General features: G+C 34.0%; 6 protein-coding genes across 25 annotated transcripts; 3 read left to right on the top strand and 3 right to left on the bottom strand.

Moving 5' to 3' along the window:
- Positions 1 to 412: 412 nt before the first annotated feature.
- Positions 413 to 2,626, bottom strand: LOC116431382 (uncharacterized). 2 transcript variants are annotated; one of them, XM_031986713.2, is made up of 3 exons: positions 1,079 to 2,626; positions 630 to 773; positions 413 to 556 (listed from the first exon to the last, which is right to left on the bottom strand). In XM_031986713.2, the coding sequence occupies exons 1-3, from the start codon at positions 1,427 to 1,429 to the stop codon at positions 500 to 502; spliced, it is 552 nt and encodes a 183-aa protein (XP_031842573.1). In that variant the 5' UTR covers positions 1,430 to 2,626; the 3' UTR covers positions 413 to 499. The 2 variants fall into 2 exon arrangements, with proteins under 2 accessions (XP_031842573.1, XP_031842574.1); XM_031986714.2 differs by having other exon boundaries at positions 1,085 to 2,626.
- A 141-nt stretch (positions 2,627 to 2,767) lies between these two features.
- Positions 2,768 to 7,332, bottom strand: AdipoR (adiponectin receptor). 10 transcript variants are annotated; one of them, XM_031986709.2, is made up of 8 exons: positions 6,858 to 7,007; positions 6,632 to 6,779; positions 5,966 to 6,239; positions 5,791 to 5,889; positions 5,453 to 5,624; positions 4,918 to 5,315; positions 4,664 to 4,828; positions 2,768 to 4,577 (listed from the first exon to the last, which is right to left on the bottom strand). In XM_031986709.2, the coding sequence occupies exons 3-8, from the start codon at positions 6,209 to 6,211 to the stop codon at positions 4,443 to 4,445; spliced, it is 1,215 nt and encodes a 404-aa protein (XP_031842569.1). In that variant the 5' UTR covers positions 6,212 to 6,239; positions 6,632 to 6,779; positions 6,858 to 7,007; the 3' UTR covers positions 2,768 to 4,442. The 10 variants fall into 10 exon arrangements, with proteins under 10 accessions (XP_031842569.1, XP_031842566.1, XP_031842567.1 ...); XM_031986706.2 differs by having other exon boundaries at positions 6,700 to 6,779; XM_031986707.2 differs by having other exon boundaries at positions 6,727 to 6,779.
- Positions 6,980 to 9,461, top strand: nac (GDP-fucose transporter nac). Of its 3 annotated transcripts, none has more exons than XM_076373225.1 (5): positions 6,980 to 7,059; positions 7,631 to 8,114; positions 8,199 to 8,403; positions 8,518 to 8,656; positions 8,719 to 9,461. In XM_076373225.1, exons 2-5 carry the CDS (start codon positions 8,047 to 8,049, stop codon positions 9,312 to 9,314), a joined length of 1,008 nt encoding a protein of 335 aa, XP_076229340.1. In that variant the 5' UTR covers positions 6,980 to 7,059; positions 7,631 to 8,046; the 3' UTR covers positions 9,315 to 9,461. The 3 variants fall into 3 exon arrangements, with proteins under 3 accessions (XP_076229340.1, XP_076229339.1, XP_031842884.2); XM_076373224.1 differs by having other exon boundaries at positions 7,005 to 7,067; XM_031987024.2 differs by lacking the exon at positions 6,980 to 7,059 and adding an exon at positions 7,367 to 7,514.
- A 47-nt stretch (positions 9,462 to 9,508) lies between these two features.
- LOC116431365 (glutathione hydrolase 7) lies at positions 9,509 to 12,156 on the bottom strand. The gene is made up of 9 exons (XM_031986672.2): positions 11,918 to 12,156; positions 11,308 to 11,474; positions 11,081 to 11,238; positions 10,944 to 11,023; positions 10,591 to 10,863; positions 10,231 to 10,521; positions 10,094 to 10,160; positions 9,798 to 10,031; positions 9,509 to 9,719 (listed from the first exon to the last, which is right to left on the bottom strand). Exons 1-9 carry the CDS (start codon positions 11,934 to 11,936, stop codon positions 9,509 to 9,511), a joined length of 1,500 nt encoding a protein of 499 aa, XP_031842532.1. The 5' UTR covers positions 11,937 to 12,156.
- Positions 12,157 to 12,208: 52 nt separating this feature from the next.
- okr (DNA repair and recombination protein RAD54-like okr) lies at positions 12,209 to 17,318 on the top strand. 2 transcript variants are annotated; one of them, XM_031986671.2, is made up of 12 exons: positions 12,209 to 12,357; positions 12,433 to 12,630; positions 12,689 to 12,803; positions 14,103 to 14,312; positions 14,421 to 14,611; positions 14,691 to 14,893; positions 14,972 to 15,414; positions 15,489 to 15,750; positions 15,823 to 15,988; positions 16,069 to 16,474; positions 16,546 to 16,709; positions 16,824 to 17,318. In XM_031986671.2, the coding sequence occupies exons 1-12, from the start codon at positions 12,281 to 12,283 to the stop codon at positions 17,014 to 17,016; spliced, it is 2,628 nt and encodes an 875-aa protein (XP_031842531.1). In that variant the 5' UTR covers positions 12,209 to 12,280; the 3' UTR covers positions 17,017 to 17,318. The 2 variants fall into 2 exon arrangements, with proteins under 2 accessions (XP_031842531.1, XP_031842530.1); XM_031986670.2 differs by lacking the exons at positions 12,209 to 12,357; positions 12,433 to 12,630; positions 12,689 to 12,803 and adding an exon at positions 13,504 to 13,862.
- A 144-nt stretch (positions 17,319 to 17,462) lies between these two features.
- On the top strand, positions 17,463 to 27,689 carry su(sable) (suppressor of sable). Of its 7 annotated transcripts, none has more exons than XM_076373210.1 (9): positions 17,463 to 19,398; positions 21,845 to 22,223; positions 22,302 to 22,530; positions 22,613 to 22,965; positions 23,041 to 23,263; positions 23,343 to 23,665; positions 23,745 to 23,976; positions 24,091 to 25,659; positions 25,753 to 27,689. In XM_076373210.1, the coding sequence occupies exons 1-9, from the start codon at positions 19,322 to 19,324 to the stop codon at positions 26,028 to 26,030; spliced, it is 3,663 nt and encodes a 1,220-aa protein (XP_076229325.1). In that variant the 5' UTR covers positions 17,463 to 19,321; the 3' UTR covers positions 26,031 to 27,689. The 7 variants fall into 7 exon arrangements, with proteins under 7 accessions (XP_076229325.1, XP_076229324.1, XP_076229323.1 ...); XM_076373207.1 differs by having other exon boundaries at positions 17,806 to 17,886; positions 19,226 to 19,398; positions 24,091 to 27,689; XM_076373209.1 differs by having other exon boundaries at positions 17,463 to 17,886; positions 24,091 to 27,689.
- Positions 27,690 to 27,827: the final 138 nt, after the last annotated feature.

Genomic DNA, 27,827 nt, shown 5'->3' with positions numbered 1-27,827 from the left:
TTTATTTAACTGTGTTATGAACAACATTAAAAATTTTGTTACACTAGTGTATCTTTACAGGAAAGGAGATGAAAAAAAAAATATACATAAATAACGTTTCGGAAGAGAACCAAAGTTTGACACTTATAAAAAATGTTGTCATAAACAGTACAATGAATGCTAATGATAAAGTAAAGTTTCAGTCATCTTTTTTCCTCATGATTGATTTGTTCACAGTATAAATTCTGTTTATGGTTGTCACATTGCAAGAAAGATGTAAATTATGCTATTGCTTCATGATTTAATTATCAAAAGTTAATATTTTAATGTTCAAATATGATTTGAAAAATCTTGTTGTATATAAAGTGTGTGAATTTTAATTTTGTTTTGAATTGCAATACATATATATACAACCTATTCAAACATTAAGGAAATATATAAATCTAATAAATACTATAATTTTTAATCTATGTCAAATTGTAGAGAGTACAAAGATTTTAAAGGACTATTTCTGTATTTATCAATGATTTCCAAAAAGTTCAGCATTTTCTTCTGTGTCCATAGACTGGTATCCTTGCTGTAAAATATATCATTCCTATGTATTATTTCTGAATGCCATTTAGTTAAAAAGTAATATCCATTACACGTACACGTCTTTGATGATTATTGTAACACTCTTCCAACAATTCGGTTTCCCAGTCATCTTCTTCTTCTTCGCCAGGATCAAAATTGTACATTGGCATAAGTCTGTGCCTTAAGCGCTCTAATTTCCTTTTCCTTGATATAATTATCACCTTTAAAAGTACAGTATGTTAGTAGAAGTATACACTGTATCAGACATTTAAAAAATATAGAAAGTTTCGCTAATAAAAACTTAATCTTTCTTTAAAGAAAAATATTATGAATTAACATAACTTTAATGCTGTAATACAAACTGACCAACAAACACAGACTACACTACAGAACTGTTAAAATACCTAATGTAGAAACATTTATCCAATTACTATTATCTGATCGTTACTTTTATTATATGCTTTTTGTTTCTGTAAATGAAAGGCAGAGAAAGATTATGATTTAAGTACAAAAGTGATATCGCTACCCATACCACAGCTGATAATACAATAACAAAGACCACTACACCCAGTGGTACGAAAATGTATTCTATTCCTTCCGGTGGGCCAAATTCATCGAAAGCTTCTGTTGTAGACACATATATACTGGTGCTTGAAGTTTCAAACGAAACTAAAGTGTTATTAGGCAATGATGTTGTGGTTTTAGAAATATTCCATAACTGTTGATTATTCCCAGTTTCTTCGGTAGAATACAAATATGGTTCAGACGATTCATCGGAACCGTTGTTCTCCATAGTGGTGGTATAATTTCTGACATTATCAAGTAATGTCGTAGACGTTACAATATTCGTGATGCTTGTTACATTCATGTCGTTCATTGTTATTAATCAGATAACTGTGTTCAGTTGTAGAAAAAGCATAATTTTAAAAACATTGGAGAAAAGTTTGTTAACAGTCTACATTGTTTATACTAGAAAGATTGAATCCTTTTGAAATTATACGATATATGATTTCCTTATGACTCGTTTACCTTGATCTAGCAAACTCAGTAAACATAATGTGCAAAAGGCATAAAACACTAAATGCTTCTATCAACAATGGCATCAATAGATTATTAAATTGGATCGTTTTCTGTGCTCTGAATATACATAATACGCTATATACGTATCAGTTAATCACATATTTAAGATTGTAAAATAGAAATCGAAGGCGATGGAGAACACGATTGTTGTACTGGGTACGTCAACGAATAGATAACTATTCGCATCTTGATAAATTTCCATGCTACACTATCAATGGGAAAATATGATAAGAATTTCACATCGTCGTAAAGTATACCGTCGTTTTATTTCTGTGCGTTTCTTTTTCAGAACGTTGTCAACTTTCGTTTATCCTACGAAGGATTATCAGTTGTTTACGAGAAAATACTAAACTTCTGGCAAATGCATTTACATGTTCTCGCCTCTCTTGATCTACGAGCGAACGAGATTAATTATTCCTTTGATCGAACATTACGTGTTGTAGATCATATTGCGTTTCGAGAAACGATGTTCATTCTTTTCACAAATGAAATGCAGATAATCCTCTTTCGTCCAGATTAACATTTCATTCCCTTAACATCGCATCGTAGCTCTCCATGGATGCACTTAACGCGAAATGCAGGTAACACAACTATCGAACCGTTCCTTAACCGAAACGGACTATCTATCGAAGTCTTATCGAGATATTTTTTCCGTTGTATCGATTTTAACATGTTTCGCCGTTATCACGAGGTTGAAAAAGACACGACGATTAAAATTCTCTCAATTAAATTATATTCTAATATATGCGGCAATTTAATTACCTCATCCTATTGGTCAGTACCTTTATAGACCCTATTATTGTTATTGAAAACAAATATATATATATATATATGTATATGTATATATATATATATATATGCATTGGGTGAATTATGACAAAGTATCCGAATATTCTTTGTACATTCGAAATTATTTATAAAAAAATATATAACTGAAAAGATCAGAAGAAAATCACACAGTCTTGAGAAAATATGTAAATGATTTATTTTTCATGACTCACCCCCTGTAGTAATGTACATGTGTAACTTATAAAGGAATATAATTTAAATTGTTATTTACGCTAAACGATATACTTAAACAATCGGTATTATAGCTATGAATATAATCAATGTTTGGACATTAATGTTGCGACTATTTTTGTAAAGATAGTTTTTAATAACATGTACAGACTGATATACAAACATTTTGTATAAAAGTGTTTTCTTTATATATAAAGTACAGACAACCACCGGAATTATTTTTTAAATTAAATTAGGTACAGAGAAAAAAAATAAGAATTGTCATAGATTTCGATGATGATAAATAAAAAGAATTGATAAAATACAAATTTGACTATTTAATACAAGGGTTTTAATCTACCGATAAAAAATAATTTTTATATCACTGAAATAAACTTGAACATTATTTTATCATTTTGTAAGATAAAGTCAAGTTTCGCTTACATTGTATGCAACTGTGGATAATGATTCTTTCGATATCAAAGATTATTTATACTTTATTAAGTTGCCATAAGGTACTATGAAATTCTAATTTCTCTTGTAGATATTCCGATTGTCGTTGATTACACTAGATAATGATGTCTCTAGTATAATTAAATCCACAAAATGATACTACAATATTTGTTTAGAAAAATATATTTTGGGAAATTACATAAAGTAGGATCATTGTATTTTTACATACAAAATGCATAATTTCCTTCTTTATTAATTTACCAATGTTCAGAATTATTTATGTAAAAAGTTCAACAATATCTCTCTAGAAGTACTAGATCCTACATAATAACAGAAATATTCAACATCTTTTTTTTTATATTAAAAAACAACAGAATTGCAACGAAAATTGTGTGTTCACGATAAATACATGTTAATGTAGAACAAAAAAAGGTAATTGTAACTACTTAACAAAAACGGAAAAATTAAGTTACTAATATTATATAATGGAAATCACTATTTAATATAAACAGTTGCAGTGCAAAATTAATACTACTTAACTTTTAAATATATACGGACTGGAAAACCAGTGTTACTGCATATCCTTATTTTTTCACAAATGTGACCCAAAAAGAATTAAAATTTCTTTATAGTTCCCATAATAATAAACAGTTTTCATTGCTTAACAATGTTTGTGTTCAAGATATATTACAACTTTTATAGTGCTTACGCTATAAAATCATTTATAATTTATAATTAGTTCCCAAATCTTAATATAATTAAGCTTTGTTCGTTGCCATATATCTCTGTACTCTGTTTCGTATTTATAATTTTATTTAATTTCTTTTTAACAAGAGAACTGCACGAAACAAGAGATGAGTTATTTATAAGATAACAGAATCAGATTGTTTTCACGTTGCATATCCTTTTTGTGTTTAAACACATTTGCAAATTACTAAATAAATTACTTATAATGTTTAAATAAATTATTTAAGTGAAGCAAGAAACAACAAGTGTAAATAGTTATGTTACTTATTAATTTGTACTGCGGAAGTTTTTGGTAAATGTGATACATTTAAAATGTTGTGCTTGTCAATGGATACAAAGTTAACTTTCATTCAAAAATTTCAATTTACCGAAGCATATGGAGTCTCTAATTAAATTTTCCAAATTTATTTTAGCAATCTTCATTATCACATGTAGTAGTGCTTTATTGCTCTTCATTTAATCTCTGTAAATCTCTTTCCAATTCTTTCAGTTATAATAAAGTATAAGAAGTTTTATAGCATTCACGATATTGTTTCCAGCAGTTCTTCAAATAGTACAGATTTACTGACATACAAAGACTTAGGAATTTTTTCAATATGCTCAATGCACAATTAAAAAGCTATCACCTGCGATGGATTTGTACAGTCCCCTATTGTCATTCTATACATAGCCATTTCAGTTATTCCATGGTAATGGACAAAAGCAGCTGCAATTACCAATACATGGAAAATTTGATGACTCTGAAACTATTAAACAAAATATTTCAATAATACCAGAATAATAGAAGAAATTAGTTACAATTCAGTTTAATATTCAAATGAAATATACTTACCCAAATATCAAATTTGCCAGGGAAAAATCGTTCAGGTACCCTTAATGCATAAAACATCGCACCTAAGATGTATAGACAACCCATTAATATTAACCAGCCAAGAGATGCTTGACTAATTGCTTTAAACCAGCCCTCTGCAATAGCATAATGAACTGCTGGTACTACCTACAAAACATTATCATTTATTAATATGATAACACTTAACACAATGGAAAAAAAATAATTTATTATTGTTTGCAGTGGATGTGACTTACCCCGCTAAGCCCAAATCCCATAAAAACTCCTGCTCTCAGTGGCCTGTAACTTGGTTCACCAAATCGTTCCCAAAGTGACACAACTATACTCGTTACACCAAGTATTACAACCACGGACAAGTAAATGAGTTTAGGTTGATAATCACAGTAAAAACCGTAGTAAAGCCATGGTACAAAACTACCCATAATTAGCATAGCTATTCCACAATAATCTAATTTTGAAAACAACTTTCCAACACATTCGCTATGGCAGTGTACTGTGTGAAAAGCAAATGACATTCCCAAGCATATTATAGCACCGGCAAAGAAGGTACCAAATACCAATTTTTCTTCCAGTTGTATCTCTATAGGAGGTTGTGTTATGAAAAATATAGCTATGCCAATAAATGCCACACACCCTAAACAATGTACATTAATTTGTTACGAAAGATATAATTAATCATCTTAATTAATAAAATAGTATATACGAATAAATGATTAAAAATTAATAAGTAATGTATCGAATGCGTTTCTGTGAATTCGAAACAAATATTACCAAGTAGATGAGTCCAGATATTTCCAGTTTCTGTATGAATTCGAAATATACTTTTAAAACAGGCATAAAATGAGGGTAAAGGTGGTCTATGACCAGCATGTAAGAAATCATTATCTTGTAGCCATCTTGGAAGGTTTCTGAAGTGACATTGTTTCCATGAAGCTTCCCACACCTACAATTGATTGTTGATTAGCGTATATCTTAACAGTTACACATATTCCTAAATAGTTAAATTGACATTATTGAATAACCAGTCACATAACATCATTTTATTGCAGTTCAAATTAAATTTTCTTACTAAAGAAATACTCAATTTTTATTTAGAGTAATGTCATTACCTTACGAACAAATTCTTCTGCCTGCTCAGCAGCATTGTGTGCCAATGCACCTAAGTCAATTTCATCACTCAGTACACCAGCTTTCAGAACCTCTGTCATCTATAACACATTAAACATCAATTATTAATATTCTTAGTAGTTGTAAGAACTCAAACATAAATTTGTATTTTTATACCTCACAATCCAAAAGATGATCATCTTCCGGAGTTGATGGTAATGGACAACCAACTCCATCTTCTTCTTCTGCTAAGCAACTTACGTCGTCGTCATCCAATAATTCTTTGACTTCATGTAAACCTGGTACTTCACTATTTAATGACACACGATCACTCCATGGAATTCTATGACGAATTCCAGCGTCCGTTGCACTAATATCATTGCTCCCTTTATCTTCGATGATTGCATCCTCGTATTGCGACATATTCTATGCTTATAGTAACTTCACGTTTCTAAAATCATGATTATACAGATTAATGTTACATCATGATATATATGTCAATGATTAAATTGTTAAATAACACTGAATGCTAATACAAATATGTGTAATTTATATTAATATGTATGACAGACAATATTATTACTAATTACACTTTTAAATGGCAATTCAATCACTTCTGATGTTATTTAATCACAATAACACAGATTAATTGACGATTAAAAGAAAATAAGATCGTATAATTATATAATAATTTAGTATATACGATTTACGAGAACAAATTCAGTGGCTGGTTTAGTGTCTAATGTCTAATTCGGAATACTTAGAATGATAGAAAATAAGATTTTAAAAATTCAGAAGGGTCATGACTTCTTATATAATGAATTGCGATAATTATACACATACGTCAACAAATGCAAAAAACGGAACATTCATGATAATTGAATTAATCTAAAAAAATTGTACATGAACACCTGTGTTTTAGTAAAAGGACGAATTACATTTAACACGTCGCATACACATGATTCATTGACAGATGAAATTTCAAATAAAACTGCAACAACACAATAACAGTCCGTATAAGGTACAAAGTTCAATTGACTGATCCAATAGAAGACGTAGTTTAACGTACCCGTCACACACGAATCATCAAACTTTCACATCTACATCAAACAGAATCGAAATTTCAACAATAATAAATAAACATAAATGACTCAAAACATCCTCTCGATAGATGCAAATTATTTTATCTAACTGTTAATTTTCAGTTATTCATCGCTACGACAAAAGTCGAGAATAGCCGAGTACTAGATACCACGTGTTAACATTTATATGTATGTATGTATGTATCCGTATCAGTTGTTATCGGTACTTGATCTTTTACGAAAATAATTTACTACGTATCAGACTTAAGCCATTATTTGTAGAAAAAAGGCATTTCAATTAAGAATATGTTCATTTAATCTTAAATACCTTACGCCTACGTCGAATTCGAATTTAGAAAAATTGGAAAATTAACTAATCGATTTTCTGATGTTTCTTCGGAAAAATAAAGCAGAAGTTTATTCTTAATTTAAGAATCCTAATTGACTAATTTAATGCGATAGATAATCCGCTATTTATGTAGTGTTGATAATTGTTATTTGTAATCGCAAATTTTAACTGCGCAACATATGCACGATACATAATATTTTTTAACACTATATAAATAAGAATTAAATCCTTTGTGACTTCATATTGCTTGGAAAATATATGAATGGATTACAAATAAAATGATTACAACATAAAAGTACGTCAGAAATGTTTAAACGATTTATGGATTGATTTGGAAAAGTTTGAAGCACAGACAAGTTACTCGTTTGTGATCAAAACATCATTCATTTACTAACTTTATATACCTTTCAGTATACATATGTAATAATAACTGTAAAGCAATGACCGGAACTGAAATTGTTGTTACTATGAGACTGTAGTATCTTCGTGGCATAACCTGCAAAGAGATCACAAAAACTAATAAGAAATTTAAAAAATTCATACAATACATTTCATGTATTAATTACAACTACAATCAAGATTTAACATATTTAAAATGATTTGGCGATCATTGTTTCATAGTTTCTATCTTATAAAATTAGAAAAAGTTTGAGAAGAGACTGTTAAAAATTAAATAGAAAATGAGTAAGAAATACTACTTCTTAAATGATACTTTATACATGATAAATATATAACATACTTAGCACACATGTATTCTAAAATATGAATACACTGCCAGATTAATTTAAATAAGTATTAATAGTAAAATTAAAAAAAAAAAATTAATCATGTCAGAATTAGAGAAAGGATTATTGTCAAAATTCATATACATTGGCCTAGTAGTTGCAGCATACTGGTGAGTTTCAATTCATTCAAACATATAATATATATTGCTTATTTAAATCAATTATATCATTTATACAGTTAAATATTTTTCCAGGATAATTTCTATATTAACAGTATTTATAAACAAAGCGCTTTTATCCAGTGATACCATAAACTTGGATGCACCTCTTTTTGTCACATGGTGCCAGTGTATAGTAAGCTTAGTTATTTGTGTAATACTTAGTAGGCTATCCAAATGGTTTCCAGAGTATGTTAAATTTCCTGATGGTAATCCATATTGTAAGGAAACTCTTAGAAAGGTAATATTTCTGATCAAAGTACTAAGCTACATATAGAACATAATTCTTACTATAATTGTAAGTAAGAATGAGTTGTTGTTTTTAACAATATTTTTATGATTCTGATACTTGTAGGTATTACCTTTGTCTCTTTTATTCACTGGGATGATTGCCACTAACAATTTGTGTTTAAAATACGTTGGTGTTGCATTTTATTACGTAGGACGTTCATTAACAACTGTATTTAATGTCATTTTCACCTACCTTATACTTGGTAAGAACCTTTATAAAAAATTGAACAAACGATCAATGTAATGGACTATTGTAATTTCACAGGTCAAAAAACTTCTAGAAACTGCATTGCATGCTGTGGATTTATTGTGATTGGTTTCTGGTTGGGTGTAGACCAAGAACACATTGCAGGTTCTTTATCTGTCCTAGGAACAATCTTTGGTGTGCTTGGATCATTAACACTTTCTTTATATTCCATTCATATGAAACAAGTGCTTCCTAAATTAAACCAAGACATTTGGCTACTTTCTTATTATAATAATGCATACAGTGTTATTATTTTTCTTCCATTAATGATAGCTAATGGAGAACATATTACAGTGTACAATTATGATAAAATTGGATCTTTATTTTTTTGGTCTGCTATGATTGTTGGTGGTATTTGTGGGTTTGCGATCGGTTATGTTACTGCACTTCAAATTAAAGTAACATCACCCTTAACACACAACATTAGTGGAACTGCTAAAGCTTGTGCACAAACAGTATTGGCGACTTACTGGTTCGATGAAGCAAAGTCGTTTATGTGGTGGACTAGTAATATGATTGTGCTTGGAGCTAGTGCAATGTATGCTAGATTAAGGCAAATACAGTTAACTAAAGAGTACAAAGAGGAGAAAGAACATCTAAAAGTAGTGTGTTGAAGTAGTACTGAAGTAAGGTAAATATTTTGTCACATACCTATTTAAAACAAAGTATATATTTTGTGTACATATAAATATATAATAAAAATACTATTATTTTTAAGTTTCATTGTATAAAAATTTATCTAGAAATAAGTCTTAATGAAGAGTATATTAATATTTTATAAAATAAAATATTAAGTAAAACACATTTCTTAATATCTTGATGAAAGACCACCTCCCCGACTGTCTGAATGACTTGACATTGAATCTTTCCTTTTTATGATTGCATTCACACTTTTTAATATTAAATTTGTGTCCATATGCAGTGTAGGTGCCATTGAGTTTAATTGATTTCGTAATAGAATATTTACAGAATGTTTCTGATCATTTTCTACAGCAAGTCCATCTGATAAAAAGTAATACCTTAAAAAGATTAAAATTTTTATTCAGAGACTCATTTTTTGAAAAATGTATCAAATACTTTCATTGAAATTTGTATACCTTGGATATTCTATAGCCTCGGAAACATTTAATTCGCGTGCAATAATATTGTATAATAATTGTCCTACAATTAATGTATCATCTGTTCCAAAAACTCCTCTCAATCCACACAATGCAATATCATTATGGAAAATGATTGGAGTAAGCATAGACAGAGTATTATTTGTATCACTTTTGTCAAATAAGAAACCAGCATTAGACATGTGTCCAAGACCGAATGGTGAACTAAGTCCACTGCAAAGTAATGGAATAAATAATTTGTTCAATAATTTATACAATTATTTTCTAATACTAACGTTATGATACAAACGTAAATATCTTCCCAATCCATTGCCATTACTCCAGTGTATTTTTCCTCCTCAGCTAAAATGATTGTTTCATTACATAAATATTAAATAAGATTAAAAATGATAATAAAATAAATTTTACGAACCATTTTGTTTTAGTTGCAATGGAATAGAAGTTGAATGTATCAATGCTGCAGCTAGCTGTGCTTGTGCTTCTATTGTAGAAGCATTTTCAATAGATACTTTTAGATTTTCCAATGATAAGATCATTGATTCTAACAATATGATATGTGGAGGATAATATATAGCATGCTTATGAAAACTTGTTTTTTTTGCTGGATACACAAGAGGTTTATAATTAGCTAACTGTATAAGCAGCTCTGAAAGTTTATCCTTGTCATGTAAAAGTTTCTGTGAGAAAGTTCCATTGTATAACACTATTAGGAAAACAATAAACATTAATACTATTGGTATAATATAAATATTCAAGCATACTATCTACAAACCTCTAGAGCCATATTGTGCTACAGCACTTAACATGTCACCAAGATCTTGTAACTTCAATGTATCCCCAGCACTAAGGTGCCCATACAATATTTCATAATTAATATTTTTTGATATTTCACTGGCTAATTCCTTGGATACAACAAATCCTTCTGTAGCTAAAGTTACAGAAGGTTTGACAATTTCACTCCATGGTAATTTACCTTTTAAACTATGTGCATATTCTAATCCTTTTAATACAGCTGGTACACGCATTCCATTTTGTTCAAAAGCACCTAATACACAAATTATATTGACAATATATTTGTAAAATTCTTTTAAGTATTTACATTTATTCCATTAACTAATGAAGTACCTCCAATAGTATTATTGGCAAAGTCAATAATAACTGGACTTGTTCGTTCTTTATGATTGTATATCATAATGTAGCCACCCCTGAAATTATAATTATAGGGTATAATAAACATTAGTGAAATTTCATGTATGACTTACCCACCAAGACCAGTCTTATGTGGGGCAACAATTGTCATACAAATGGTTGCTGCTATAGCTGCATCTATCGCATTACCACCTTTTCGTAATATTTTAGTTCCAATTTGTGAACAATTTGTATAATCAGTTGCAACCGCTCCATGAGTACCAGCTTTATCCTAATGCAGAGTATTATTATATGTGAGCAACATTTAAAACTGTTTCTTTTTGTATAAAACTGTATATACCTGAGGTGTTTCTTCGGCATAAAGTATTTGCAAAATTAATGTTGTTGTAATGGAGATAGTCAAAATAGTAAAACAGCTTATAATAAATTTCAAACCATCTCCACAGTACAAATTTATCTTATGTCTATAACTTCTACTCTTCGTTAAAGGACATTCTTCTGTGGGACCTTATAAAATGAAAATTGATATAATGCAACAAGTTGTTTTTATTTCATATAATTCAATAAATAATAAATACATCTTTCAGGATTTTTTCTTAATATAATATAAATTTCATTCCTATATGTTTAATAATAAAATTAAAGGAAAGAAATTTGTCTAGTTATTTAAGTTACTGATAACGGGTTTAGGTTAAAACCGAAAGCTGTTAAAATCAACAAATATTCATAGGAAAAAATAATCTGTACCTAAGTTAATGTATATTTCAGTAATCAGAGAGAAAGAACAATAATAATGAATTATTATTATATGGAATACATTCACATGAATATCTAATACAGCATATGTGAATGTTTATTGAAGTAAGTAACTATAAATAATAGCAAGGTTATGTATAAACAATAAAAATGTTTAAATTGTTTAGTAATTTAACGATCTAAATAATACTTACGAGAGTTATTGTAATGCATTCTAAATCTATGGATTAATTCGAATGTAAAGAATTAAATGTCAATGAGACAATATTGTGTTCAGAAAATATACATGCATTGTGTTTGTATAACTGTAAATTCGACCTACTTTTTATTTTATAATGCTTAAATTAATTAATGTAAATTTTATGGTACCAAAACATCTCATAAGAAATAAAATGAATTTGCATTATGATTTGAACATTTGTATTTATTAGGTACACATTTACAATATATTTTCATAGAAGATAAGAAAGGAATGAATAGAACTAAAAATACATTTGTTGTTGTTTTATAATGGTTTCTCAACTTTTCATTGATATAAGGTATAAACAGAAATTAAAATGGCAGTTGATATAGTGGAAATGTTAAAAGAACCACGAATGATAAAAGTCTGTGCACCAATGGTGAGGTATAGTAAGTAAGTAATGATACATTTCATACTTGATTATTTATCTTCTGCAACTGTTTGGATAAATTAAAGTTTGTTTCTTAGATTACAATTCAGAGCTCTGGTAAGGCAATATGATTGTGATTTATGTTTTACACCTATGATCTTGGCTGATTCGTTTGTTCAATCTAATAAAGCAAGGGATAATGAATTTTCCACCAATAATGAGGATAAGCCACTTATTGTACAGTTTGCAGCAAACACAGTGCATGATTTCCTTAGTGCAGCAGAAATGGTTTCTCCGTAAGTTGAAATTAGGATATCTAATTAAATAACATTTAATGAATCATTATATTTGTAGGTATAGTAATGGTATTGACCTAAACTGTGGATGCCCTCAGCATTGGGCAATGAAAAATGGGTATGGAGCTGATTTACTTAAAAAACCAGAACTTGTAAAAGATTTAATATATCAAGTGAAAAATAGGATACCAAATCCTTTCACTGTATCTGTGAAGATACGATTATTGAAAGATATTCGAAAAACTGTTGAATTCTGTAGAACTCTTGAAAAAGCAGGAGCTTCTTTTCTCACTGTTCATGCAAGAACTCCTGAAATGAGGAATGAACCGATTGACCTAGATAATTTAAAATTAGTAAGGGACAGTGTAAAATTGCCCCTCATTGCCAATGGAGATGTAAAAAATCTGGATGGTGCAGAGAAACTTTTTATGGAAAGTAACTGTGAAGGAGTAATGTCTGCAAGGGGAATTCTAACGAATCCAGCTCTCTTTTCTGGATGCCCGGTTACTCCCCTTAGTTGTGTACAAGATTGGTTAGATATCACATCGGCAATTCCAACCCAATTTTTATGCTTTCATCATCATCTAGTATTCATGTTAGAAAAACTACTACCAAAAAAGAATAGAGTGTGTTTTAATAACTTACAAAATAAGTCAGCAGTATTAGAATTTCTAGATGATTATTACGGTATAAAACCAAATGTAAACCCTAAGTTATCCGAACCTATTAATTGTATTTTTCATACACCAAACTTGGAATATAGTAATAAGAATAATATAAAAAATATAAACAATGAAGAAGATCAGTCTGTACATTTTTTGGGAAATATATTTGCAGAACCATAAGGCTATATATTTATTTTTTTTCTACGATTATATGAAACTATGAATATTTGCGATGAAAATTAATATTTGAGCTTGTCTATATATCACGTTTTATACATATATATCTGAATAATTTAATTTCGATGAAATTAGATTTAAATCCAATGAAATTAGCTTCATATCATGAGTGCTAGGAGCGCCACAGTCCAAACACAATAAAGCATGTCACTTCATAACCGCGAAATTTCTGAAATTTCGGGAATTCCTTGTTTACGTACTATTGATTATAACAAAAGTTAGTAATGTGTTTAATAAAAACGATGTACATAATTAAATCTGACAATCTGATGTAACGAAATGAGGGATTTAAACTGGATCTGTACAATTTTTGGACACTGACATAGAATGGTAATATTATATAAATTTCATCTTTAGTTAATACTATTATTTATTTTCGTTGGACACTTAGTAATAATATTATTACAAAATTACAATATTTATAACGTATTTAGATTTTAGTACGCACAATATGTTTTTCTAGAATCATGGAAATATTTTTGATTGACAAATACACATATTTTTAATTAGTTATATTGTATCATTAATGTCTTGAAAACAATTAAATTTTTTTTTGTTTTTATATGTTAGATTCGATCTCTGGCACCCAGTAAAAGAGGCAAACGTCCATTGCTCTCTGATATATCCAATAATGTATCTGTATCTCCAATTCTGCCAGCAGTGCATCAAGCAAAAAAGAAGATTTGCCGTAATGCCAAAGATGTACAAATACCAGAGTACAAAGCTCTTGAGCTTTCGGCTGATGATGTACAAGCAACTCAAGAAGTGATCTCTGAACATGTAAATATTTTAATACAATAAGAGTTTTGTATTATTTATCATTAAACTATTGATGCTATACGATAATAAAAACATGTAACTTACAAGAAAATTAATTTGAGCTTATAGGAACAAAGAGTAAAGAAACTCCTTAGTAAACCTTTCAAAATTCCAATTCCTGGTTATCAACTATCAGGTCGGACTTTAGGAACACGTTTGTCTGGTCCTAGAAGACCATTACACGATCCTGATGAAGCCAATGCTCTTATCGTTTATTCACCACCAGAGTTAACAGAACATGATAGATTGAAAATGGATTTGTGAGTATAAAATAAGTTCACTAACAGAAATCAAACTTTTTACCTATCCTTTCTTAATTGCAATACATTTATGTTGCAGGACCAAACAATTTGTACATGTTGTGGTCGATCCTTTGTTATGTGATATCTTAAGGCCTCATCAACGCGAAGGTGTTAAATTTATGTATGAATGTGTGACTGGAAAACGAATAGAAAATGCTTATGGATGTATTATGGCTGATGAGATGGGTCTTGGTAAAACATTGCAATGCATAACTCTTCTATGGACTTTGTTGAAACAGGGTAAATCACCATTGCATTTCATACAGTTTACAATATTTTATTGTTATATTATAAAGACTATATAACCATATATTATAGGACCTGAAGCTAAACCACTTATAGAGAAAGCTATCATCGTTGCTCCAAGTTCTTTAGTGAAAAATTGGTATAATGAAATTTTTAAATGGTTGAAAAACAGAGTTCAACCATTGGCCATTGATGGTGGAAATAAAGCAGACATTGACGCAAAACTCATAGGTTTTATGAAGACTTATGGACGCAGATGTGCTAATCCCATTTTGATAATTAGCTACGAAACTTTTCGCTTACACGCGCACGTTCTTCATCAAGATGAAGTGGGACTAGTACTATGCGATGAAGGTCATCGTTTAAAGAACTCAGAAAACCAGACCTATCAAGCACTTATGAACTTAAAAGCTAAAAGAAGAGTACTGCTCAGTGGAACCCCTATCCAAAATGATCTTCTGGAATATTTCTCTCTTGTACATTTCGTTAATCAGGGACTGCTGGGAACTGCACAGGTACATCAGTTTCATACGAAGAGTAATAAATATCTTTATATGGAAATTATTATATTTTCATTCCTATTAAATAGGAATTTCGGAAGAAATTTGAAATACCGATCTTACGTGGCCAAGATGCAGCAGCAACAGATACAGAACGCAAACTTGCTCAAGAACGATTAGCAGAGTTAGTAACCCTCGTGAATAAGTGTCTCATTAGACGCACCAGTGCTTTACTTTCTAAATATTTACCCTTGAAACATGAACTCGTAGTTTGCGTGAAGTTGGGTAAACTGCAGACTGACCTTTATAAAAATTTCATACAAAGTGACAGTTTTAAAAAATCTATGGAAGGTTCGTGAAGTTCTTCTAAGAAGAGAAATTTTTTAATTTAATTCATGTATATATATCCATTTTATTTTACAGAAAATGCTGATGGGTCTAAAAAAGGGAAGAGTCTCTCCGCTTTGGCAGCAATCACACTCTTGAAGAAACTGTGCAATCATCCTGACTTGATATACGATAAAATATTACAACGATCAGATGGATTCGAGAATGCTCTGAATTTAATACCCCCAAATTACAGTACTAAGTATGTATATTTGAGAAATCATTAGAGTCCTGATGCAATGAGAGGTATCGTTATACTCATAGGTGCAATTTTTCTTTCAGAGAAGTGTTACCGGAAATGTCAGGGAAACTGATGGTACTAGATTGCCTGTTGGCGTCCATTAAAACGACAACTAACGATAAAATTGTACTAGTATCGAATTACACGCAGACTCTTGATCTCTTTGAAAAACTGTGCCACAAACGATGTTACAATTACGTTCGACTTGACGGAACAATGACGATTAAAAAGAGGTCCAAAGTGGTGGACAAGTTTAATGACTCAAACAGCAGCGATTTTATTTTTATGCTTAGCTCGAAAGCTGGTGGTTGTGGATTGAATCTTATCGGTGCGAATCGCCTGGTCATGTTTGATCCAGATTGGAATCCAGCAAACGATGATCAAGCCATGGCCAGAGTCTGGAGAGACGGTCAGAAAAAACCGTGCTTCGTATACCGATTCCTTTCTGTAAGTGTTCTAATTTTATTCTAATTTTACATCGTTTACTCAGCTTATATTCAATCATAAAATTATTGTAGACTGGTACGATCGAGGAGAAGATTTTTCAAAGACAGGCGCATAAGAAGGCTTTGAGTTCGACAGTGGTTGACCAAGAGGAAGATGTTGCAAGGCATTTCACGTTGAACGATTTGCGAGACTTATTTAAATTGGAAGAAAATACTATATCTGATACTCATGCAAAGTAAGCAGGAAATTATTGACTTCCATTAATCATAAATGCGAAGAATTATTATTACATCTGTAATATTTAGATTCGTGTGTAGACAGTACTAAATTTATCATTATGTCCATATAGGTTCAAATGCAAGAGGTGTATCAACGGCATAGAAGTGAAAGGACCGCCCGAGAATTCCGACTGCAATTCAGACCTGTCCGATTGGAGGCACGCTCACAATCCGCGAAATCTACCAGATTTACCACTGCGTCAGTGCTGGTCAAGCGGAATTTCCTTTGTTTTTCATCATCGGTCGCATGAACAAGTCAAATGAAATGCCAATTTCTTTATCTCTCTTTACTGCCACGTTCCCGCGCGAAGGTCGCTTGGAAAGCTAGCGAAAAGCCTAGAATTATAAATAAATAGAGAAGAAGAAACCGTACATTTCCCAATGAAAGAAACCTATATTAAGCATCGACATTTTGTACAAACGTGTAATTATAAGTTTTTGTAAGCGTTATGTAAGTGTAAAAGAAGTGGATGTATGAAATCCGCATATATACGAAGCGTATAAATAAATCCTTGTTCATAGAAACCTAGGATCATGTATACATTAAATATTTTCGTACGCACATATACGTGTCGATCATTTCATTATTATAAACGATATTCCCTTCGGCGGTGACGATTACACAAGATACGTTTCATTCGCGTCTGGCTTTGTTAAAAAATCTCGGCTTTCACCGATTCGTGCGTGGAGCATAAAAACTGGGAAAAAATCTCGAGGGCAAAACGATAGAAAAGTCTGGCGGTACGATGTTTGTGATACGGTTAATAACCAGGTTATAAGCTTGCTTTCGAACGAGTAGTGCGTAGAAAATCGAGGGGGAACGGTGGCTTCAGGAATTTGCTCCACATAAACAGAGGAACGGAACAGAAGAGTGGGGAGCGAGAGGAGGCCGGAGTGGGGGCTCGCGCGTAATGGCGTCGGGGCCACGTGACCGGCGTCCGCGAGCCGTGATTCGCGGGAACCGATAAACGCCGTTTTCCCACCCAACCCGTCGCCGTTCGGCCGCCCTTCTTCCGAGGTTCCTGGCAGCTGCCCGTTCAGAATAGTTCCAGATGTGGCCATGTTTAGTTTGATCTTTGAAGTTTTCGCTCATCGTCTCATAACTGATACATTTTTATACAATCTGCTGACACAGTAATACGCTTTGTCCGATCATCGTACTTATCGCCTGCCTGCGGCTAGTCTCGTTCATAATACATATGTTCTTTCGCTGAGATCGATCTCGAACGGCGGGAGTAACACGAGAGAAACACGTAAACGAACGCTGTCATCCATCGGGAAGACAGAAGAGAGCACCGCGCGAGTCGAGTCCGTGGACATCGAAATCCTTCTCGATCAATTTCCCAGACACGCCGTCTGTCTGAGAGTAAAATTCGCGGTTGTTCCGTACGGCGAACCCGAAAATCGATTTCGTCGTTCCCTTTCTCTATCTCTCTCTCTCTTTCTCCGCATAAGGAATCTTAACAGTCAAAGAAAAAGAGAGCGTCGTCACGAGTCACGAAAACGACACAACGCGGGGACCGTTGAAGTGGAAGCTAAACGCTTCGCGTTACATTCTTCGAGAGGCTTTTTCGAATCCGTATTCGACGATAAACGAATTCGTTCCGATATTTTACTTTTATTCGTTGATTTTTATATATATACATACATATATATATATATATATAGATAGTATACATACATATATACACATATATATATATTAATTTTTCTTTTTTTTTTTCATTTAATTTTTCGCTTTCTCGTCGCAACACCGAAAAAGGGAAACGCGACGACGACGCGTTCTCCTGTTTTCTAGTCCTGGGTTATTTTTTCGCATCGAATGCGCTTCGCAGGAAGCACGCACGTCCGCGGGTAAGAATTTTCGAGACGCCCACAGACTTCTCGTCGAAGCAGGCCGCCATATGCCACGTCAAGCGGGGATGACGTTGCAATGGCGAGATCGCGTCGTTTAACGGCGAACAGAGGAGAGACACAGTGAAATAATATAAATCCATACCTCGCCGAGAGACAAAGAGAAGTGCAAGTATAATATTAAGAGGACGAAAAGACGAGGGCGATTTAGATAGAGAGGAAAAACACGGATGCAGAGTTCGTCCTTGTGGTACACACAAAAAACACACACAGGCGTGAAGAGAAATATATTCGAGGCGAGAGAGAGAAAAACAAAAAAAAACAAATAATAATAAGGCAGGGGCGTAGCTGAAAGCCGAGGAAAATAAAAAAAAAATAAAAAAAAAAGAAAGAAAGAGGCGGAAAAGAGAGGTTCACGGGAACTGGTATTATATATTCGGGTTCGGTTGTTGAGCGCACGCGCGCCTCCTCGTCTTTCGTGGAAACAAGAGAGAAAGAGAAACGGAGGGACGCAGCACGCACCGCGAAAACGAATTGATTCTGTAGGGGAATTCGGTGTCTCGTAAGCCGTCCGTTCCCGGGTTTAATATACTACTTTTTCCAAATTCTCAAATGCTAGAATTCAGGCACGCGACTGTCCCGCAAAGAAAAAGCCATCGAGTGTGGTCGCGTCAATCGATCGTATGATCGCCGTCGGGCCACAGTGCTATACCGTATGGTACAAAACACGATCGATCGGAACAAAACAATGGCATTAGAGAGTGTTTCCGCGGCTGAGACTCTAATCCAAAGGTTTGCCTCCACATTTTTTATTCACCAACCGAGAACAGTCGGAATCTTTATTCTACGGCTGTTTTGTTATAAACCACTACTCACGTTACACACACGTCGGCCCCCCTCCCGGAGGTCCCGTGTTGGTCCCGCTTTCGTTCGGTAGACACCATTGGCACCGTGACGAAAAACGAGCCCATTTAACCGTTTCGTTTCGTTTCGTTTTCAAGATACACGTAATCTCTACATATATATATATATATATATATATATATGTATATATATGTATACATTTGTACGCGTTTATTTTCTTTCCATTTTGATTATCATCCATTACGGTTCTTCGTTGCTCGAAAACTCATGATTTCGTCTCTCTGTACACGCTCGAAAACCACCTTGGCATCGTTCGCGCGAGGCCAAGGTAATTTTCGCGACGAAAGGAACGTGCAAGATGGGTGCGTGACGTCGCATCGGTTTTGTCGCCGAGTCGCAAAACCGTTAGCGGGACACGTTACGCCCGCGTGTGTTGCTTCAAGTGCTCGAAAACATCGACGCACGAGTAATTCGATGAGATTCCATGGAAAATGATGATGCGATTCGTCTGTATTACACCGGAAATTGTTCATGCTTATGCGTTATCTTTTCGTTTCGTTTCGTTTCGTAACGAGCATCGAAGAACTATCAGTGAATTTTTCGAGTCGATTATCGTATTTCATTTCACGTATAATACACGGGATCTTCGGGGAGGAAGATATTACATACAGTATTCTTGTTTCGTGTGAAACACACACATACACATATACATACATGCATAGATACACACACGCATATCCATGTCGTCATCACGTACACGATCTGTCTTTACATGCACACATATGTGGCGTCACACGTACACACCGCGCACGTCACACTACGCATACATACACGTGACACGCACACACACATGCGTATGTACATATAACATGTACACACGTACGCGATAATCGAGACAAAATGAGGTCTGTACGCGAGAAATTCTGGCGGTGTGACTTCAACGTATTCTTTGTCTTCTTTTATTTTTCTTTTTTTTTTTTAAATATAAATAATGTTCCACCGTTGACAATGCTGTAACGATGACAATCAGATATGCTGCAGAACAATGTGACATGTCGTATATCGATCCAATGTCCATGCTACGGCATCGACGATGATGATGAATTAATAATAGTCTCATGATGATAATGCTAATGACGATCGTGATTCCGTGGGTAAGGTAATCTCATATCTATTTATTTATCTACACGGCTCGCGAACCTGCGTGTTACGTTTTGCGCTATTGTTTAACAAATCTTTAACGCCTGTAATTTGCCGATTACTTTTTTGTTTCCAGTTCACGAGTGTATTTACTTTGTCTCTTTGAAATCGTGGGAATGGTTGCACAAGCTTAGAACGGGTTCCTTGTTTTCCTGCGTTTGTAGTTTTTCTGGTTTTTATGTTATGAGATTGATACTGTGCGGATGTAATTTTATATATCCGGAGAGTATCGTTTTATTCCAAAAAAAGAGAGAGAAAAAGGGAAAAGGGGAAAATGGGTATTGCAACGAGAAACGGATCATTTTCTGAGTACATGTAACGTCGGCTATACGTGTATGTATATTTAGGTTGCATCGATCGATACCTACCGTGCTGCAACATGTCCGTTAGCCGTGCCCCAAAAGCAAGCTAATGTTTTCAGCTCAACTAGTAGCGGGAGTTCCTTTCGAGTATACTCTGCTCGACCAAAGTTTTCGATGTACCTTTATCCAACGTGTATAAGTCTATGATACGTATTTAATGGCCGTTGCTGATAATGGCCTTGACAGCTATTATAAGCTCGGGCCAACTTTTACATGAAAAACTTTTTTCTTTCTTTTCATCGATGTAACAACGCAGTTTGCGTTTCTTCTCTGATCATTGAATAATAATTGCGATGATGATAGTCGTAAGGTGATAAAGATTTATAAAATGATGTTAATTGAACGTTTCAAGAGATACGACGATCGTTTGAATTAACTTTAATGTACAAAAGTATCTGTAAAAAATTTGCAAAATTGTTTAGTTCATTGAGGAGGCGGATTTCTTAGTTTCTGGGAAATCATTGTTCAATCTTATCTCTTTGTTACAAGTATTTTAGGGGATGGTTCTTTGATTCTAAATTTTTGCTACTTTATTGGTACTAATGTGATACTTGGAGTATTTAAACTGTTCAAATAAGATGAAGAAGCATTGTTAATCGCTTCGAATACATACAATTGCAACTGAGTATATCTAGTCTTCGTTACACGTTGAACGTTGTGTCTTAACAGGAGTTAAAGTACAACTAAGGAATAACTTATAATCACACGTTACACACATACACACATACACACGATAAAAATAAAATTACTTAATTTTCAAAACTTGAGATTAAAACTTTTGAATTAGTAATTTATTTTTATTATATTTGTAGTAATAATGATAATGACTTGGAAGATGGAGAAATTCCATCCGATGAAGACGATGAGCCAGTACCACCACCACCGGTAAAAGATGACGATGCTGTTAAAAATGTATCGAAAGCAGATACATCAAAGAGCAAAACCTTTGATTCTAAGTTTAGTAAAAATAAGAAACCTAGTATTCAAGGAAGTAGTAAACATGACAGATTTTCCAAATATAAAAATGTAACGGAAGATTGGGCTGGGGATGTTGAGAAAGCTATTAGGGCAGCTTTAGAGGAAGATGGTGCTAGAAATCAAGATTCTAAGGCTAAGAGTAAAAATAATAGGAATAAGAGTAGGAAAAGGCTTCGTGATGAAAGGGAAGAAGACCGTAACAAGGATCAGAAGGTTTTTAGAATTTTTACCATGTTTATTAATAACGTATTGTCATGGTAAATACTTATGCTTTTAATATACGATTTACAGAGAAGGAAGGTGAGCGATGATGAAAATGTTAACGATGATGAGGATGAAATGTTATTTGTTAGGGGTGCTTCACCTGTTAGAAAAGATGCACAAGAAAATAATTCTCCAAGACATGCCAATGATCACGAGAATTTTGATAGTAATTCAGATTACGATGACAGGCCTAATGTAAATCGACATAGGGATAATGATACTAAACGCGGAAACACAAGGGGAGGAGGAGGAGGAGGTCAAATAACATATCAATTATACTTTCCTATTCGCTACATTCTTTAACATATTTTTTAATATTATTATTTGTATTGCAATAGGACGAAGAGGTGGTAAAAACGAAAGAGGCGGAAAGAACAAAGCTAGGGGACAAATGAGAAATGATAGAAATGGTCGAAGAAATCAGAATAATGATCACAATCAAGATCCAGACGCTATATGCGTTTATTATATGCAAGGAAAATGTCACAGAGGAGATGATTGTCCTTTCTCACACAATGCATTACCACCTAGAAAAATGGAACTATGTAAATTTTATCTTATGGATTGCTGTGCAAAGAGAGATAAATGTTTATACATGCATCATGATTTCCCATGTAAATTTTTCCACACAGGATTAAAATGCATTCAAGGGGATAATTGTAAATTTTCTCATCAGCCGCTAAGTGAACAGGTACTAATTATAAAAATGATCTTATTTAAAAAAAAAAGAAGAAAAGAATTTTAAATTGAACTCTTCATTTTTCAGGTGAAAGGAATCTTGTTGAAACATTTAGAAACAGCGCCAAAAGAGATTCTCGGCGACTTTCCACGTTTAAGTAGGGAAGGAGCAATGTTAATGATAAATAATACAGCAAGAACACTAGCCCAGGGTCAGGACATGATAAATCAAAAAATTCCAAGTCTTTTTGATTTAAATGTACCTGCGCCCACTAGTATTACAGATAAAAATAATGAAAAAGACGAGAAAGGTACTGAAAAATATATTCATTTTTAATATAGAAAACGTGGTCGTTACGTCCGTAATTAACATGAAACCATTTTGTACAGAAGATCAGGTATCTCAACAGAAAAGTGTCAGAGAAAGGAAGCCATCCGGTAAAAAGACTCGATGGGGTTCAGACGAAGATAGAGTTCCATACGAACAAATTATGTTACTCCAGTCAGCCAATGAATTTGGACTACAACTACCCAATGCTGCATTGGGTTTAGCAACTCAGCAACAACTACACTCAAAACCACTGATTCCACAGACTATGCCAACCATGGATTTCTACACAGAAGCTAATTCTGAAATGAATAAAGCTAATTTAAACAAACGCGATAGAGAAGATTTTACAAAAGACGTAGAAGAAGATGAAATTTTAGAGCAGGTATAACAACTACAAGTTTCTACATCCCCTAGGATATCATTACACATTATTATGAAATTAACCATGTATTTTTATTTAGGCAAAGAAGAAAGATTCTTCGATACTTGAGAATTCAAAGGACATAGATTTAAGACAATTATTGAAAACCGCGAAGAAGCCTCCACCCGTCGTTAGCATAGCCGATGAAGTAGCAAATCTTACTAAATCCAAGATCGACGAAGAAAGTGATCAGGACGAAGAAACTGACCTTGTTATAGAAGTACCCATCGAGGAGGAAGATAAACAGAAAGATAAAAGTACCGATCAAGAAGGTAATTATTTATGGGAAATATTTTAATCTGCTCGTTTTCAATGTGCAAACGAAGAGTACTAGATTTTACATACCAGGGTAACATTTATACAAGGAACGAATGAATCTGTTGCAGAAACGTGTGTCCCAAGCGAACAAAGCAACAATAACAGTGCTTCTTCGCCCCGTACGGAGGAACAGGAAGTACCGTCTCACTTACCGAAGAAAGCACAGGAATTGTTCATGCGTATTCAACAGCAGCAGCGTGCAGCTCAAGACAGCTTCAAAAACATGGAGAACGAGTGTTCCACGCAAAACACAGATCAAATACTGGAAGACTGGTACTCGGATGACGAGGACGACGACGACGACGACGAGGGCGGCAATCTGACCATAGTACTGCCCAATAAGGATTCATCGAAAGAGGAGAATGAATTCTCAGAAAAGACACAGAACGTTAGCATCAAAGAGGAGTTCCAACAGTCGACCTCGATGCCCAGTATACCTCAGCCAGCAGCCATTGTTGACAAACTTGGCGACTTGAGCAAAATCGACATCAGTGCTGAAGTGTCGAAACTGTTATCATCCCTCAAGGCGCGCAGTTCACCGAGCGGAAAGTCGAGTCAACAGAGCGCTAATGGCCAGGAAAATATTATGAAAGACAAATCTTCGCCGGACAGAGGATCATCGGACGAATCTAGCGCGCAAGGCAAAGCCGCGTTTGGTGGTTCCAGTCAGCTGTTAAAAGTCGAACAGGAAACGTCGAGTCCGCGATCCTCTCCTGGAACGAGTTCCGCGCCTATGTCCAGGGATCCTCGCATGTCTCGGGATCCCAGACAACGCAGAGACGAACAGAAACCGAGCAGCCCTAGTAGATCGGAATGCAAGAAGGAGAGCAAACCTCTCCGACTGGAAACGAGCATCTACAGTTCCGGCATCACTGCGGTCGACACTAATATGGATACTGATCTTCGCACTAAGACAGATCAGGATCTGAGAAGGAAAGACATGGATTTCAGACAACGGTTCCAAACTGGATTCGGAGACACCGATCTACGAGTTGTCGGGGCAAGCTTCACGGATGCCTCGACCAAATCCGACGTTGATTTACGGCAAATGTTGAGTTTACCGTTTAAGCCGGCACCGTCTCACGTACCCTGCACGGAAATCGATGCTAGCATTTCGTCGCATCCTCCGATGACCTACAAAGTGTATGTCGTGGATATACCGAGACCAGATTACACAGGTCTGAAGCTCACTAAAAATGATGCCCAGGTGAAATATGATCCCCGTTTAAGAAAAATCTTTAGAATCGGTAAAGTTGAACTAGCCGATTCTCCTATGTCTCCACCCCCGGTGAAACCGGACACTCCAAAGTCACCCCCACAGGTTCGATCTGATCCACGCCGAAAAGCTCTCGAGGCTTCCAATTTATCTTCTCAGAATATCAATGCTTCCATGATGAAAACTGTGCAGCAACCGTCGATAGAGATGCCCAACATTGGGATGACCCCTGCTGGCATGCCTGTCCCTCAACCCATGTCCGGCCCGCAGGGCATGCAAGGTGGACAGAGTATGATGCCCATGGGTCCGAATCCAATGCTTGGGAACATGGGCCCAATGGGACCTATGATGAATACACCGCCAATGGGTCCTCAGAACATGGCACCGATAGGCATGACAGGCATGCCTAACATGCCACCAGGTATGCCCATCAATGGACCTGTTGTACCTCAAAATCAGATGAACTTTGATCCGCGTTTCAATGTTCAACGTAACAATGGTGCTGGTCTGTTAGGTCCAGCGCCCGGTGTAGGTTTCGGACCGGAAGTCAATCCTTCGTACGACGGTGCAGCTTCTTATTCTGGTAATAATTTTAATAACTTTGGTCCTGGCCCTGGCCCCGGTCCCGGGCCGGTGCCACCGGATTCCGGTATGATGGGGTTCAATCCGAACGGTCCGAATCCAAACTTCGGCATGGACGGGCCAGAGTGGAACGGGGCGAACCAAAATAGGCGCGGTGGTCGAATCAGAAGACGACATCGCAACAGGACCAATATTGTGACTAATAATTAAAGCAATAAGCAATCTTTTGAGTAGGTACACAATCGAAGTACCTGGTGATAATTCTCATTCTAATTTAAATTTGTACAGCGTGCATTGTGTGTCGATACAATGCATTTAATCACGGTGGTCCAGATTAATTGTCTTGATCTTGTCAATTGTACATGGTGTCAAATGCTCGCTAGTGATTTAAATAGCAGGTTAAGAATTTAAATGGAATCAAGAATTAATTGAAAGAAAGAAAGAAAAAAAAATTGTAAATGACTTATACACTCAAGCATTTGTTAAGTATGCATAAACGATGTGAATAATGCTCATAATCACGCAACATTCTATATTTTATTTAAAAGTATAGATCATGTTCTATATGGAAAAGGGAAAAATATTGTATACAGAATGCATCTACTAAAACTATTGGTTATAGAAAATTATTTCGTTGAAGAGACGTATCTGTATATATCGAGTATCATCACCCATTTGAAAAGACATTTAACGGATAAGGGGCGACACGAGTTAAAGGTCGTTTAATTATACAAATTGATTTATATTTTTTTTATGTCTTCCATGTGTAGTACATAATACTAATGCATCGTATATGATTCGTACGCTCACTATAGTGTTGGGTTCTAGAGTAGAATATAGATTTTATTGAACTACGTTGAAAACAATGAATGAATGAAAATTATCAATCACTGAACGGCTTAAGCCTCGATTAAACATTGAAAGATCAATTAAGTGACTTGTTTATTATTAATATTGTTGCAAAATCCTGCCTTCGAAGCAGCAGCTTCCTTCGGTTTTGGAGAAATTACAGGTTTCACTTTTATTGAAAGGCTTCGCCCGAAGCTAACGCCATGTCAAAGAGCAAGATATAACAGTGACAGCGTCCGTTGTCAAGATAAAAAAAATATAAAAATATTGGAATTGTTCTCTTCGAGCAATCAAGATGTACATCCACTTTGTATGTCGATGCGATGTACTTGATTACATGGAGAGAGGAGAGAGAGAGAGAGAGAGGGAGAGAGACAGGATCTTTTGTGATCCTTCAGATTTTTAATGGCAGCGTTCACCATTTCAGATGAGAAGACTTGCTCTTCGATGATTTCGCAGATTTCGATTTGTTAATGTTAATCAATGCGAAATTGCAATATTCTGTAAAAAAATTAATGTATTTATAAGAGTTTTGAAAACAGTTGTACATGGACATACTTTTTTACTTGCCTGAGTATTAAAGGATTCAGAGAAGGGGGTACAGAACAAATTTTTTCTTTGGAATTTTTCTAGGCATTGGAACTGAAAAATATTGAAATATTAATAACTCCTGTAATAATCTAGGTTTTACACTGCTAGCGAAGTATACCCAGTAATTACATTTATCAGTTTTATGGTACCTCCGTACGTTCCACGTTAATGTTAAACACGTTCATCTGCTGATATGCAGATTAAAAGTACTTCCCTTTCGAGAAATAATATTAGATACAGATTATATTTAAATTTAAAAGATTATTCAGTGTCCAGTGTTAGCTTACCAGTTATAATAATTTTCTTTACTATTATTAATATGATTACTATGATTATGATTATTATGATTATTATTATTATTATTATTACTATGAAATCATAAAGCAAATTACATTTGTAAAAAATAAAGTTTACTATTATATAGTAAAACTTTTTTTGTACAATTTAATTATTGATTCTAATAAGATCATTTATAGTTTGTTTTAATATTGTAAATAATGCTGTATTTCTGCAGTGCACTTCTTAAAATACAAGTACATCTAAATATGGATATAAAAGGTGACAAGT

Source organism: Nomia melanderi, chromosome 13 (assembly GCF_051020985.1).
Source record: "Nomia melanderi isolate GNS246 chromosome 13, iyNomMela1, whole genome shotgun sequence".
Lineage (NCBI taxonomy): Eukaryota > Metazoa > Arthropoda > Insecta > Hymenoptera > Halictidae > Nomia > Nomia melanderi.
This window is presented reverse-complemented; position numbering and strand designations above follow the sequence as displayed.

Bases quoted from the DNA above. Each gene is read 5' to 3' on its own strand.
- LOC116431382 (XM_031986713.2), bottom strand. From the start codon at position 1,429: ATGAACGACATGAATGTAACAAGCATCACGAATATTGTAACGTCTACG. The intron at 774-1,078 runs GTAGCGATATCA...GTACTTTTAAAG, and splicing joins TATTATCAGCTGTGGTATGG to GTGATAATTATATCAAGGAA. The intron at 557-629 runs GTACGTGTAATG...TATATTTTACAG, and splicing joins ACAATAATCATCAAAGACGT to CAAGGATACCAGTCTATGGA.
- AdipoR (XM_031986712.2), bottom strand. From the start codon at position 6,211: ATGTCGCAATACGAGGATGCAATCATCGAAGATAAAGGGAGCAATGAT. The intron at 4,829-4,917 runs GTAAGTCACATC...AATGTTTTGTAG, and splicing joins TGGGATTTGGGCTTAGCGGG to GTAGTACCAGCAGTTCATTA. The intron at 4,578-4,663 runs GTAAGTATATTT...TTTGTTTAATAG, and splicing joins CTGGCAAATTTGATATTTGG to TTTCAGAGTCATCAAATTTT.
- nac (XM_076373225.1), top strand. From the start codon at position 8,047: ATGTCAGAATTAGAGAAAGGATTATTGTCAAAATTCATATACATTGGC. The intron at 8,404-8,517 runs GTAATATTTCTG...TGATACTTGTAG, and splicing joins GTAAGGAAACTCTTAGAAAG to GTATTACCTTTGTCTCTTTT. The intron at 8,657-8,718 runs GTAAGAACCTTT...GTAATTTCACAG, and splicing joins TTTCACCTACCTTATACTTG to GTCAAAAAACTTCTAGAAAC.
- LOC116431365 (XM_031986672.2), bottom strand. The intron at 11,024-11,080 runs GTAAGTCATACA...TTATAATTTCAG, and splicing joins CATAAGACTGGTCTTGGTGG to GGGTGGCTACATTATGATAT. The intron at 10,864-10,943 runs GTACTTCATTAG...TTTGTGTATTAG, and splicing joins TGCCAATAATACTATTGGAG to GTGCTTTTGAACAAAATGGA.
- okr (XM_031986671.2), top strand. From the start codon at position 12,281: ATGGCAGTTGATATAGTGGAAATGTTAAAAGAACCACGAATGATAAAA. The intron at 12,631-12,688 runs GTAAGTTGAAAT...TTATATTTGTAG, and splicing joins GCAGCAGAAATGGTTTCTCC to GTATAGTAATGGTATTGACC. The intron at 15,415-15,488 runs GTACATCAGTTT...CCTATTAAATAG, and splicing joins GACTGCTGGGAACTGCACAG to GAATTTCGGAAGAAATTTGA.